General features: G+C 40.1%; 1 protein-coding gene across 2 annotated transcripts in view; it reads right to left on the reverse strand.

Annotated features, from left to right (window-relative positions):
• The window catches only part of TULP4 (TUB like protein 4), a 138,750-nt gene that overhangs the window by 82,294 nt on the left and 41,571 nt on the right, over positions 1-14,885 (reverse strand). For both annotated transcript variants that reach the window (XM_075267683.1, XM_075267684.1), the window contains one exon: positions 12,775-14,807. In XM_075267683.1, the coding sequence (XP_075123784.1) occupies positions 12,775-13,026 (252 nt within the window). In that variant the 5' untranslated portion in view covers positions 13,027-14,807. The remainder of the gene's footprint in view (positions 1-12,774; positions 14,808-14,885) is intronic.

The raw sequence follows: 14,885 nt of genomic DNA on the forward strand, positions 1-14,885 counted from the left end.
GCAGAGAGGCTGCTGACTCATCTCTCCGCTCTCATACACAGAGAGAATAGCAGAGGGTGCACACAGACACTTGCGTGCACGGAGAAGGTTAATTAACATACGCATAAAAAGGGCTCAATCAAAAACTACTGAGGCAATTTACATACAAAAGGTATATGTGGAATAGCCTTTCTAAAGGATATGCAAGTATGTGCTTATACTAAAAATGACTTTTCCCAATGATAAAGCCCCTTTAAGGCTGAGGTCCCACACTGCGGATATGCAGCTTTTTTTGCTGCAGATTTTGCTGGGGGGTTTTTGAGCCAAAGTCAGTAGTGTATTGAGCAGAAGGTAGAAGTATAAGAACTTTTAATATATTTCCCATTCCATTTGTAGCCACTCCTAGATTTGGTCCAAAAAAGACGCAGCAAAATATACAACAAAAGAAGCTGTGTTTCTGCAACATGGGGCCTCAGCCTCAAGGTGTTTTCCCAGCTCTATCTCAGCACTTTGCCTGCTGTCTCTTCTTCTCACTACTTTTAGTCTTCAACAAGCTGGGAGGAGGGCTTTAATTGTTTCATAAACAGGGCATTAAGAAGTATCTCATTAAATATAGATGTTGTATTTACTATGAGAAATTATTATGATCACTAGTAATCTAATGTAAATGCAGATGAAATAAGCACAGTAAATGTATATTATATTACACAGGACTACAAGGGTTACAGTATTCATCCTGTCAGGTAGATTAGTGGACTCTACAGGCATAGACGAGTGCAAAATTGGAATTGTTTACTTTTATTCTTTAAATTCATTTATTTAAAAATATCAAGAGAAAATACATAATTTCTAAGTCACAACATAATATTATATTATGGTTGTGATGAAAGAAGCCCATTTGTGTATGCATTATTACCTAGTCATATCAGTCATATATATCTTTAGAATGTTTTGTTTATGTTGTTATCAATCCAAGTCAGTGGTTTGTGTGTATACACAGGGGAGGGGGTCAGAGAGGAAATTGTTCTTCCTGGCTGCACAACCAGATGTCTGGTTTATTGTTTTATGACGTCATGGTCAAGCAGCTACAGAAGAAAGGGAGGGGTGCCATGACCCTGGGCTTATCTCCAGATTCCAATAGAGACACACAGCTATCTAAGGCAAATAAAGCAATCCCTTTTTTCCAGATAAATATAAGTCCTGAGTAAGAGGAAGGGGGTACACAGCAGGGAGATGTGCCTTAAGAGACCATGATACCTCACAACTGATGTCACATCTATGGAGTCAGCTAAGAGAGCTGGGTGTGTCCAATTCCAAGCTCCTGGACCAAAAACTCATAAAGTGGTTGTATAGGCAGAAAAAAACAAAAACAAAAACATTTTTTTAATTTGTCAGGGGAGGTGAAAAAATAAAATAAAAATCATATTCTTCTTTCCTGGATGCTCTGGTGCCTCCCAGTGAAGTATGGTCCTGCTGATTCCTTGTATGTCCCCACCGCACATGACCATGTCCTCTGAGGCCAATCAGTTACTTCAGAGGAAGTGATCTGGTCACCGTTGGCGAGGAGTTTCACTTCAAGAAGACCCCAGAGCAGCAGGACTGGACAGTGCTGCGAGGGCACCAGAGAACCGGGACAGGTGAGTATGATTTTTAATAGCAACTAGAGTTGATTCAGTAAACGGTTTCAAAAACTTTGAGCATGAAAGAAGCCAATCTTTTTGCAGTTTCATTCACGCAAACCAGTTTAAATGGCAGCCACCAGAAGGAAGCATGTAAGTTTCAAAGAAAAAGAATCACATGGGCTTTCCCGGGTTAAGGGGATATCATCACTCCTTAGGGAGAGACCACCATGTAGGTGTGTGGAGTCTTATTAAGCCATAGATGCTACACTGTGAGGGATCATGGGAAGAATATGCAAATCTGTCTTCCACGATGTAATTAGGAAGACAGTGCCTCAGTCATGCAGCCCATTAGTGGGCACTCCCTTTAACATTTTAAGCCTCTCACCTCTGCCAAGACAGTCTTCTCTGCGCAGGGCTGAAGAGATCCAATCAAATTGAAACAGCTGTCCTCGGCTGAGAGACTGTACTTGGTAAAATCCCACATCATTGCAACAAAGACCTCTGGGAAGGTCGGGCATGATGTTAATGAGAGAGCCTTCTATTGGGCTGCAGATTTGCATATTCTTCCCATGATCCCTCACAGTGGAGTGTCTATGGCTTAATAAGACTCCACACACTTACATGGTGGTCTCTCCCTAAGGAGTGATGATATCCCCTTAACCCTATCTAGAAACCTCTCACCTCTGCCAAGTCAGTCTTCTCTGCACCAGGCTGAAGAGATCCAATCACATCGAAACAGCTATCCTCGGCTGACAGACTGTACTTGGTAAAATCCCACATCATTGCAACAAAGGCCTCTGTGAAGGTCGGGCATAAATGTTAAAGGAAGCGCCCTCTATTGGGCTGCATGACTGAGGCACTGTCTTCCTAATTACATCATGGAAAACAGATTTGCATATTCTTCCCACAGGCTTTCCCATAATGCTTTGTAAGCAGCCCTCATGACAGGAGACAAACAATGATAAACTGTAGACCAGAGGTCTCCAAAGACTCATAGACATTATAAAATGACCAGGTAGAAAGAGGAGGTGTCTATTTTGTGGAGACAAATGACAAATATAGGAGCATCTCACAAAGAAAAGGAAATAATTCTACTAATATTATAAAAGTGAAAGTTGTATACTTGTATGTTTGGATGTTTGTGTGTTTGTTACTCGATCACGCAAAAACAGCTGAACAGATTTGGATGAATATAGATAAATTGTAACCTGATTTAACACATAGGTTACTTTTTATCCCAATAAATGACATGGCTTCACGACTGTTATGAATTTATGTACTATATTACACTGCTAAAGCAATGTATTTCGGTAAACTCTTAAAATTTACATAAACCAGCAATAGAGATAGAATCTTACAGATGGGAATACCCATTTAAATAAGTCTACACTCTTAGGATGGTTTGCATTAGTTCACAAAAAGTAATAGAATTCTTAGAGGAAATGAAAAGGCTTAAATTCTATTTGTCTATTCAGAATAGTGGTATCTATGGCTAGGCAGAGATGTGCACTTTACACCCACACAATAATTGGCGTTCATATATCTACTACCCTTTGTAATCTGAAGAAAGCTTCTACAGTTACATCTACTCAAAGAACAAATTATACTGTTGTAGACCTCTATAAATAGATCATGAACCTTATGATTTATGCTAAATAAGCATCTTCATCTAATATCCATAACAGCTGAATTTCTCTAGTTATAAAGCTACATAGTAGATAAGGTTGGATAAAGACACAAGTTGATCAAGTCCAGAGGAGAAAATTCCTTCCCCACTCCAAATATGTCAGCTGGCTACATGTACAGCTACATGCAAAGGTTACCTGACACCCATTAGCAAATTCCTAAAATGTAGCCAACATAATGATTTTTCTCCACTTGTAGATTGCAGGCTAGCCCTTGCCTGTGATTGTTTCTATCTTAGGGTCCTGTCACCCCCAGCTCACAGAGCTAAGACGGTCCTAGTTCAAGAAGGAGGGTACTATGTGTCTATGCATCAGTAGAGCTCAGGGAGCAGCAAGACAATGCAAGATGATTTGTAAATGGGAACAAAGGGGCAACAGAAGAAGGATACGGCTTGGCCTGATATTCAACCTAGACATCATCTCAGCCACCCAGTCTGTCTACAGCCTGTAAAAATAAACCAGGTAGTTACAGCATATAATGCACAGCCTGGTTGACATGCATATGAGCAGCTCTATGAATTACAATTATTGTACTGTATTGTGACATGCCAGTTTGAGCTCAGAAATATAAAGAATGTACTTCTAAGTCTCCCATCCACTAAACCCACTCCTGGCTGTGTATCCTCAGTAGATACCAAAGAAAGCGGCACTTTGATAGCTGTATGAATTAGATCTAGGATGAATGGACCGAAAGTGGACCTTAGGTGGACATAGGCATGCGTGATATTATGGAAAATTACTTTTAGACAATGCCATATAGTATTTTCTATTTTGTACCATCATTAGGACCTTATAATAGGGACACGTTAGCATATTTTTGTTCATCTGAGCATGTTTATTAGCAGAACGCAAGAAAAAAAAAAATTAAAAAGTTAAAAATATACTTTCAAAAATAAAATAAAATGGAGAGTTACGACATTATTTCTCTGAATTAAAATGAAATAGATGAACAAAAGAGACATTAAATTAAATCAATATTTACTGTGACTACCCTTTTCCTTCAGGCCAAGTTCACACTTGCATCAGGTTTTCAGTTGTTCAGGTGCGTCGGCGGACCCAAACAATAAAGAGCCCATCTGCTAAAACAGTGGTTACCCACAGACCACAGTTGGGTTTCTGCTGTTTTTATACTGAAACCGGTGGAGACAAAAGACCTTCATGCGGGACTGATATTATCTATGGCGGAGTCCCCAACAGAGTCAGGCGCAGATGTGAACCGAGCCCAAGTTCTTCTAGGTACACTTGGACACAATATTGAAGAAACTCAGCATGGAAGTTGTTCTAAACAACTTTGAGAAGTAACCACATATATTCTTTTTCTTTTTTTTTTTTTGTAGATTGTGAGCCCCACATAGAGCTCACAATGTACATTTTTCCCTATCAGTATGTCTTTTTTTGGAATATGGGATGGAAATCCATGCAAACACGGGGAGAACATACAAACTCCTTGCAGATGGTTTTTTGCCCATGGCGGGATTTGAACACCAGGACTCCAGCGCTGCAAGGCTGCAGTGCTAACCACTGAGCCACCGTGTGGCCCCTAACTAACCACATATATTCTGTGGATGTAAAACTTACTAAATCCTTTCGTCTTTTCATGTAATCCCAGACTGACAGACTCCATATAAATCACTTCCAAGATTTCTTTTTGTTCTTAATAATAAAGACACTTCTTCAAAGAAATGTTGTGCTACGTTTTTATTAAAACCAGCTAGTTACATTGTCAGAACCTCTCACGCTCGTATACAAGACTTCTCCCGAGCTGCACCACTTCTCTGGAATACTCTATCCTGGACAATCAGATTAACTCCCAATTTCTGTAGCTTCACACGCAAACTAAAGACACATCTTTTCAGACAGGCCTATCACAATCCTTTAAACATAAAACCTTCCATAGTTGGAATCTCTAAAAGAAACCCCCCTCTGATCACGCTCCCGCATTACCCCACATGATATGATGCCATTTCAGGCTAACTTTATATATCCAGGCACCATCTGCACGTTAAAGGACACAACTGGTGACGGCTCATACAGTTTTATGTTTGTGTAATGACAGTAACCTCTGTTACAAAATTTTCTGACTACTGTATAAGCAATGTTACCTCCATTGTCACCCCTGCCACCTCCTCTTAAGTCACCCCCTCTACCTCATAGATTGTGAGCAGGGCCCTCAGTCCCATTGTGTGAAGTGGCTATTTCTTTATAATGTATCTTTTTGTCTGTACTTGAACCCTACAAATCGTACAGTGCTGCGGAATATGTTTGCACTATATAAATAAAATGTATTATTGTCATTATTGTATATCCTAAACCGAATGGAAATCTTTGCCACAAAATCAACAAACAGAGCAACTGTGTGACAACCTAATGTAATAAAACATAAAAATCAGATCCTTTGGCTAGACACTTTGTAGAACGTGGACCTTTATTATCAAGCAGTGATGCAAAAAGCTTCCTAAATAAGCAAGGGAAAAGAAATTGGAGGTTCTGCCATGACCTGAGCACTCTAGAAAATAAGTTTTATAATTGAAAGGGACTACTGAAAGATCACATAGGTAATTTCTTACAGCAATAGATTTACCCATAACAAGTTCCCCAATTTTTACAATGCTCTTTTAACAATGAAGGTAAAGAACAGGCCGTCAATGTACAAGTTTGCTATGCCAATGGATTCCAATTACTACATTTTAGGGAATAGAAAATAAAATGCATAAAAAAAGGATGAGCAAATCATCCATGAAAAATAAACAAACACAATGTATTTCTTAAATGTGTATATTCAGCCTAAAGGGCTTTTCCCCTAAACAAAAAAGTTGGGTCTCTGAACGCAAAGTTTTAGATCCTTCACATTCCTTGGTAAAAAGAAATTTCTATGACTCATTCAAGCTGTCAGCATACACCTATACAAAGAGAACTGGAACAGCAGAGTGCCATTGGTTATGGAAAACCCACAAGGCTAAGGCGTCGCATTGACAGCGTTCTTCACTGAAGAGAAAACACAGCGGGAAAAAAAAACATAATAATGAATAAATATATTAGTGACACAAATGCTGCCAGAGAGTGTAATGTTTGAGAGACCAGTTACATGGCAGCAGCAGCTAGAATAGGCAATACAATGCATTGAGATTAAATGACTACAAATAAAGGGTCTTAATTGCATTAATCCACCCCAAAATTATTCTTTTTTTTTTCCCTTTTACTGTGTTCCAAAAGCCACCATAACACCCCAGCAACAGTAGAGTTCTAATGATATGATATCATTACCACAAACATTTCTAATACTGCTGTCTGGTTTCGGGTCCTTTGGCGCAGGATATGTAGTAAATAAGACATAAATCCCAAATCCCGCTCCAATTGCTGCACTGTAGAACTCCATGTGTTACCCATTTCAAGTGCAGGAACTGTATGTGCTACCTAAACAGTATTTATTTCAAGACATTATACTGAAAGCATTGTCTTTCCTTAAGAAATAAAATGAATATGTATGTTTATCAGTTCTGCATGAAATGCTTATTTGCTAGAACCAGAATGAATAACTGCGCTGCTTTTCCACATATTACATGCTTCATCCTTCAAAATCAAGCAGGTTTCAAACCTCAGGCATCCCTCTTCACAGTCATTCAATGCCCTCAGGAGTAGAAGCCATAAATAGCTTTGGATTTTGTTTTTTCCTGCAAACCTTCCTTCCCCCTCCCACTTAGGATATGTATGCAAGAATTCACTGCAAGCACCAAGGTGCAGCACATATTCATTCATTCCACAACAAAACAAGTGGAGTCTTGATCAAAGGCATGGAAAAACATAAAAAGCACGGCTCAGCAAATTCTCCTGACAAGAATGATACTTCTGATTCAGTGCAGTGTGCACCATATCCCAGATCAACACAGATATAAAATATACCGACACAATTCTAAAAATGTAAAAGCATCAGCTCAACGGTCCTGTTCAAAATCAAAACCCACAGTACTGCAGGAAGCAACATGGGTTTACAAAATAAATTATATATATAAAATTTTTATACACACATATATGAGGTTAAAATGAAGGGAAAAAAAAGAAGGGTATGTTGAAGGAGGGTTCTAAGATTTAGCTCTTGAGGACCTATCATTAGGAGAAGCCATCAATATCATATCAGTGGGCAAGAGCATAGATATAGGGGGTCCAGAGTCACTGGTAGGGGTCCAATATGCAGTAACCCTACCAATAAATAGATATCGGGAGTTATTGGTTACCGCATCTCAGTTCTGTATCACTTGCATAAGAGCTGAATTGCATTATCTACACAGTGTACGGAGCTGTGTGTTTCTGGCTCGTTCCAGGGCAGTGGTTCCTGATGGGTCATCAATAACTACCATCTGGGGCATTATCATACAGGCCCAAAGCATTACAGTAGCAGCCTTTTGCCATACAGGCCCAAAGCCTGTGCTAGCAGTAACAGGCTATTAATGCTACCACAGGCTTTGGGCCTATATGGTAATATCCCAGACCACGTGACATCTGGGATATTACCATATAGGCCTGAAGCTGGCTAGGATTAACATGAGCACAATACAGAATGTCATGCATTTTCCCCCCTCGGCTTATACTCGAGTCAATAAGTTTTCCCTGTTTTTTGTGGTAAAATTAGGGGGGTCAGCTTATATTCAGGTCGACTTATACTCGAGTATATACGGTAAATTTCAGGCTAGGTTCACATCTGCACTGGAGTCTCTGTAGGAGCTTCATAGGCTAGTACACAGCACTGACCTAACACAGAAAATTAAGCAAATCCTACTATTATAGATGTGAAAGTTTGTGCGTTTGGATGTTTGGTCCTCAATCACGCAAAAACAGCTGAATGGATTTGGCACATGCATAGATTGTAACCTGGAATGAATGATAGGCTACTTATTATGCAGGTAAATGCCCGGACTTCACAACCGCTAACACCGAATTTATGTTCACGCTAGGCTAAAGGACCCGAGATGATATCATCACAGGTCCTTGAGCTGTTCTCCGATAGGATCACGCTATTGTGTGGGTGGAGCCATATAGGATGAGAACGGACAGTGTGCAAGCTGCAGAACATGGCGTCTAATGGACGGTCAGGAGACTAGTGAACATGCAGCCTTGGTGTGGGGGCACGAGGAGTCTATCGGGTGTGCCGGGTCTGGGAGTACGACAGGGGGCAACATGTCGGCAACATACTTTCAACCTTCTCTACCACACCTGGTAGCTGCGGTAGATGGAGTGTAATCGAAAGTCGGTACAGTAGCAAACAAGCAGCCTGTTTATGGAGTCGCAAAGGGTATCGGGTGTACAAATTCTGGGAGTACGGTGGGGGAAAATCCGCTTTTCAACCTTTGCCACCGGGGGGGGGGGGGGGGGGCGGTTTGGGAGACCAGGGCAGACCTGGGTATACTGCTCATATCCAGAGATGTAGCAGAGCAGAGACGCAGGCACAGGCAGATCATCACCAACTGCAATTGCATACATATACGCAGGTCGTCACCAACAACAACACGCGGACAAAGTCGCGGGCAGATGCTAGTTCTTACATATAGTATTCTCAGAAGCACGAGAGAAACCCAACTCCAGATCTTGTATTTGTTTTACAATGGAAATCAAGCAAAGGGATACCAAGGGATTTGCCGTATTACTAAACAAACAAACAAAAAAAAAATTGCTTCATATGGGAGCCAGGATCATATCACATAATTTGTGACCATAAAAATATATCTTACAGCCAAAAATACATCTGTCTAAGTGGCTGGTTAGAATGCCAATGACCGATTGGACAAAGTAAAATTTCTTCTCTGCCCGTCTTTGTCTACCCTGGTGAGTTGTACTGAGTTGCCAATGAAACGTAAAGAAACACAGAGGATGCACGGGAGAAGTCTTGGAAGCGGTTGTACAAAGAGCAAATGAGGGTAGAGCAGAGTAGGAGGTCTTGAGAGGATTGGAGGTTTTGTGTGCATGAGTAGTAGGAGAGAAGGTCAGATATGTATGGAGGGCACAGGTTGTGGATGGCTTTGTTTGTCAGTATTAAAATTTTACACCTCTGTTCACTGGGAAATTGGTAGCCAGTGAAGAGATTGGCAGAGAGTAGATGCTGATGGAGAGAGGTAGATAAAGCGATTTGCAGACCTTAGGATGGGAGCAAAAGAATTTGCTGGGAGACTGTAGAGAAGTGTGTTACAGTAGTCTAAGTGGGAGATTATGAGGGTATGGACTAATATTTTTGTAGCTTCAGGGGTGGATTTGATGAAAGTTTTTGAGTTGGAGTAGGTAGGAGTTCTTGAGGGCTTAGACATGAAGCTTGAAGGATAGTGAAGAACTGAGGGCTACCCCCCAAGAAATGGACTTGTGGGACGGAGGGAAGTGTCAATCAGCAAGGGTCTAACAATTCTAAAACTTAACATCTAATACATATGCTTCTAAAACATGCTCCAACAGAGACCAAAAAAAGGAAGAAAAATACCAAAAATCATCAAATTAGAAAAAAAAAAAAAAAAGTGGAACAATTTCACCATGGGTTAAACATCCAGGGGCTCAGGTGGTTCACAGCCAGGTGGGAGTCAGGTTAGTAGGATCAGAAAACTGATAACCCTGTTAATGCCCTATAAAAAAAAAACAAAAACAAAAAAAACACACAGTTGCCCCTTAGCACTATTACGAGAACCTTTAACTGGGCAGGAGTCACTTTGTTTTTCTTTTTAAATGGTTATAGAGCATTAACAGGATCGTCAGTTGTCTTTCCCTATTAACCCGACTCCCACCTGGCTGTGGACCCCCTGAACCACTAGACGCTTCACCCTTATCTGTTATCTCTTAAATGTTGTTTTTTGGGGTATTTTAAGCTTTTGGTAATTTTGCTACTTTTTTGGACTCTGTCAAAACAAGTTTTAGAAGCATATTTATTAAATGCTAAAGTTTTAGAATTGCTAGACCAGTGGTTCTTAACCTTGTTTGAGGTACCGTACCCACCAGTTTCATATGCACATTCACCGAACCCTTTTTATCAAATATGATTTTCTTTTCCAAATTAAAGACATAGGTATATGGTTTTTTTTTTGGTTTTTTAATATGTGGATTGTGAGCCCCACATAGAGATCACAATGTACATTTTTCTCTATCAGTATGCCTTTGGAATATGGGATGGAAATCCATGCAAACACGGGGAGAACATACAAACTCCTTGCAGATGTTTTTTTTTTTTTTTTTGCCCTTTGCGGGATTTGAACACCAGGAATCCAGCGCTGCAAGGCTGCAGTGCTATCCACTGAGCCACCGTTTGGCCCCCTAGGTATATGTTTTTTAACTGGTACACAAAATAAACCGTGCATATGGCCTAGGGTTCGATCGAACCCTGGTTAAGAACCACTGGTGGGAGGAGATGAGGAACTCAATTTGATCAAAGTTAAGTTTGAGAAAATAGGAGGAGAGGAAGTAGGCTATGACTGCAAGACTATAAGGTCAGAGTCGCGTTTATGACAAATTGACCAATAATTTCGGGAAACTGTTATTGTCCTAATTAATTAGGCTGAGTGCCAGGCGGTAAAGAAATTACACCACTCTGTGTAATTCTTCTCTTGGCTCAAGAATGTGTGCTGACGCACCTTTATTCAAGACCACAGGGGTTAAATAGTAGCAGAGAAAGGAAGTGATAACACAACAATGTAAGTTTTCATATTCATTCCTGATTGGTATGATACATCTCAATCAATCAAACAGAAAAAGTTTAAGCAGTGCCATATAGCCAGCTACTCCCGGTCCTGTGAGGTAACCTTGGGGAGCTGTCTTCTGGCAGCAAGCCAAGCATTTGTTTTTCTTGTACCCATCTTAGATACTGGTGTTATCCAAAACACCGGCACCATCTTATCATATAACATTATACCAGTTTCAAGCATAAGCAACTATATCTAGCATTCAGCTTTTAAGAATAACAATGTTTTTCATACATTACATGATTATAAACTTCACAGTCCCCCCTAAAAACAGGCACTAACACCCCCCACAGTTAGTTCTGCCTTAGTGCCTGTATTAGAGCAGGGGGGTTGAGTCTAAGAGAAAAAGGATGAGAATGTTAGCATGTCATGATCAGAAAGAGTGGTGGGAGAGGTTGGCTAGGGAACTGAGGCAGGTGAAAGTCATATCAAGTGTCTATCGCCCTATGCTAGTGGAGGAGGAACACTATAAGAAAGGAAGTGGTGAGAGATAGTCAGGAAGCAGAAGGGTAGTTTGAGTCTGTGTTAGAATCACCATGATAATATTGGGGATATTTGAGAGGAATTGTGTCAACCAGTTGGTGAAGTGGTCGGTATATAACTGAGTGCATTTTGAACGAGGGGAGGGTTTGAGAAGGTAATTGTTGGGTTGGAGTGAAGGAGAAGTTATCAGACAGGAGAAGGCCAACATCTCTACCAGGTTTGTTGTTGGGGAGAGAAGTGTGTGAAGACTGGGAAGGTAGGGTGAGTGTGTAAACCATGGTTCATTGATACGAAGAAAAGAACATTTGTGAGAAATTAAATCATTGTCCATACAATTTACTTTGTTACACATGGAACATGAATTCCATATTGCACCAGTGAGGGTGGAAGGAAGGCTAGTACAGAAGCTATGATTTTGTGTGTAATTGTACCAAAGGACATATTAGGATCACATAGGGTACAGTGCAAAGGTGCCAATTATTGCTACTTATTAATAGCATGTAGCATGGAATGTACCCCTTGTTTACAGGTCACATCTTGTATTTACATGCCAGGTCCAATGAGGGTCAAAACATAGGGAGAAAATAGTACAGTATTTCAATGAGAGACCAGATGCCGAAGTGGAGCCCTGGAGAGATGAGGAAAGCAAAGTAGAAGTTTATCATTTTCCAGACCTCTCCTGGGCTTCAGATTATTATATTCTATGGTCTATAGACCCCATAGTATAACAATGATTCCTGGGTGGGTTTGGCTCTAGCCCAAAATTTTTGGGAAAAGACTTCATGAACTTGGTTAGTTATGAGCCAGTTTGCTCATCTCTAATTGTAATTGTTGTGAGAACATTTCTATTCATCTCTAATTTCAACATAAGCCTGGTTATGACTAAAGTCCAGTAGGTCTGAAATCAACCTAAACCAGTATACCTTCTCACCATCTTCTACACTTTCTCTTCAATCTTCCTCCCTCAACAGCCTTCGATAGAGATAAGTCATGTGACCGGCAGTCTGTCTCAAGATGGATAGAGCAGTAATTTTCATAGAGAAATAATTTTAACACAAGGAGGAGAAGGAAGAAAATGGCCTTATAAGAGCGGAAAAAGGCATTTCTCTAATCAGATATAATGAAACATTTCTTATAATCACCTGTACTGTTGAAACACCAGCGCCTACTTAAATTTTACCAATTTGAAGGTCAACATATATTTTATTTTCTAAAAAGTACTTCACTTCTAGTTTTCTTAGAAGGATTATGTAACTAGTTGAACAGAACTACTTTCAGAAAAGAAAACAAACCGCCTACCTCACTGTTGTGACCTCGAAGATTGAAGTTGGTTCTCTGAGGTGTGTTTCGGTCTCTTCTACAATGGCTCAGTGTGAATGTAACACCTACAACTCCTCTTCCATTGCCTGTCGCTAGCCAGCCTTCTTCATAGTAGCGCCTTCGACACACCGGTTTTTCTTTTTCACTTTTTGGCACTCTTCCTTTCCAAGAAAGGCATAAAATGTTGGAATCACTGCAGAGAACAGGCCCATGCTCCACCGATGCATACATGCTTTTACAAAGTTTGGTTTCAAGTCCTCCTCACGAAATGTGTTTAAAAATAAATTAAGTAAATTAACCAAGTTCCAAAAGTCAGGTGCATTTAATATAGACCAAAGTTCTCAAAGTGTTAGAGCAGACCTTGAGTATGTTAAGTGGTCAGTGCCTATGTACATCCTCTTAATGCATAGTAACAGTTAGTCATGTACAAAACAACAATGGAAATTTGGCTTATAAAATTAACCAGCAGTCTGGATTCTTGTCGTGAAGGTTGTGTGGTTGATTTCCCTTTGGACAATCATGGTTCCTTGCCCTGCTTCTTAGTTAATCCCACAATGTGTCTCATCAGCAAATTACTATGCAAAAAATTTTATGCAGCCTGAGATTCCAGTTCCAGGATAGCAATAGAGCCGTCCAATAACATCACAGACATGATTCCATAAATTAGAGGATTGAAAAAGTTTCAAGTATTTAAGGCTTAAAGTACAGACACCAGATTTCTCTAGGTGCGCAGCAAAACTGCTTTAACTCATATCATTTTCTAACAGCAATTCACTTTCTGGCAAGTTCTTGCAGCCAAGACATATTTGCATAAAAAGCAGAAGGAAAAGGCACACAAACTGTGCAAAAAATTTTCCAGGCCAACTTTTTTTTCTTTTCTAAAGAGTTTTAAACAATATCCAGTTGTGAAAAGAAAGAAAACGTAAAACGTTAAACTGCTATGTCTCTACAGTACAGCACATTTTGGCTCTGCAACTGACCACATAAGAATGTTCAAGCTGTGTGATCAGAAATATTGACAGTCCAAAAACAGTGATGCTTACTAGGTCCAGGAAGAGAATTGTGTATAGGAAATAGACACTCTCCCATGTTCTCTCAATCGGCCAATGTTCCTGCTAGCTGAGAATTTCCCTGTTCTTCCTACAACATTGATACACGGACGAAGCATTCATTATCCAATGTCCAGTCTGATTTGCTTTCTATTTTCTGTAGAAATTTTTTAGTTCCAGACTCAAGTGCACCGAGTAACTAGAAAAAAAAAAACTCAGTGCAAGAATAATATCTGAGCCGAGTGGACACAAGAAAGAATGGTTTCCTCTACATGGAATTGTTATATAGTTACTAGCACGGCAGAATTGCTACTGCAAGTCTCTGGTCATTCTTAAGGTTGAAGCAGGAGAAAGTAGGCATGTCTCTCCCCTTTCAAGAACCAGTCAACCACCAAGTTATGATTTAAATGGTATTTAAGTCATTTGAGGAAGTGAGAACAGGCGAGTAAAAGACATGAAGGGAAAAAAGTAAATTAATTTCACGACCCAGTTCACACAGTGCACAGTGAAGTCTATTTGTCAGAGGAATGCCCGGACTTGCCTTGCTTTATTTCTAACGTGTTCTCTTCCACACCATCAATACACATTAGGTGTTGCTTTTTACTGGCCCGTGAGGTCATGAAGCATTTCCTTTCTCTTAATTATATGTTTTTGGGAATTGTATTATTTACTGTTGCTTTGTCCATTCAGCTGGCATAATACTAGATGTTTTTCACTCAATTGTCTGAATGGTTTCCTTTATCACAATCCAACTGAATATCCGCTATTTTGCTTCAGTTCAACACACCAGTCTACTCTTCTGTAGCTGAGAATAAGAGCATAAATGGTTTGATGAAGTTAGAGATGTGCAATGGCCGCCTGCACAAAAATCAACAATGGCATGCAATAAAGTCGGCTTTGGCAGTGTTGCGCTGTAGGGAATTTCAAGGAGGCGCATTAGACCAGGTGCAATCTTGTGGCTGCCTGCAAAACAAGAGAAAGACATATTTGTAAGATACCAAGACAACTTGTTCACATTAGTTCAACACCTATAAAAAGCAG

The sequence above is a fragment of the Leptodactylus fuscus genome, chromosome 3, assembly GCF_031893055.1.
Source record: "Leptodactylus fuscus isolate aLepFus1 chromosome 3, aLepFus1.hap2, whole genome shotgun sequence".
Lineage (NCBI taxonomy): Eukaryota > Metazoa > Chordata > Amphibia > Anura > Leptodactylidae > Leptodactylus > Leptodactylus fuscus.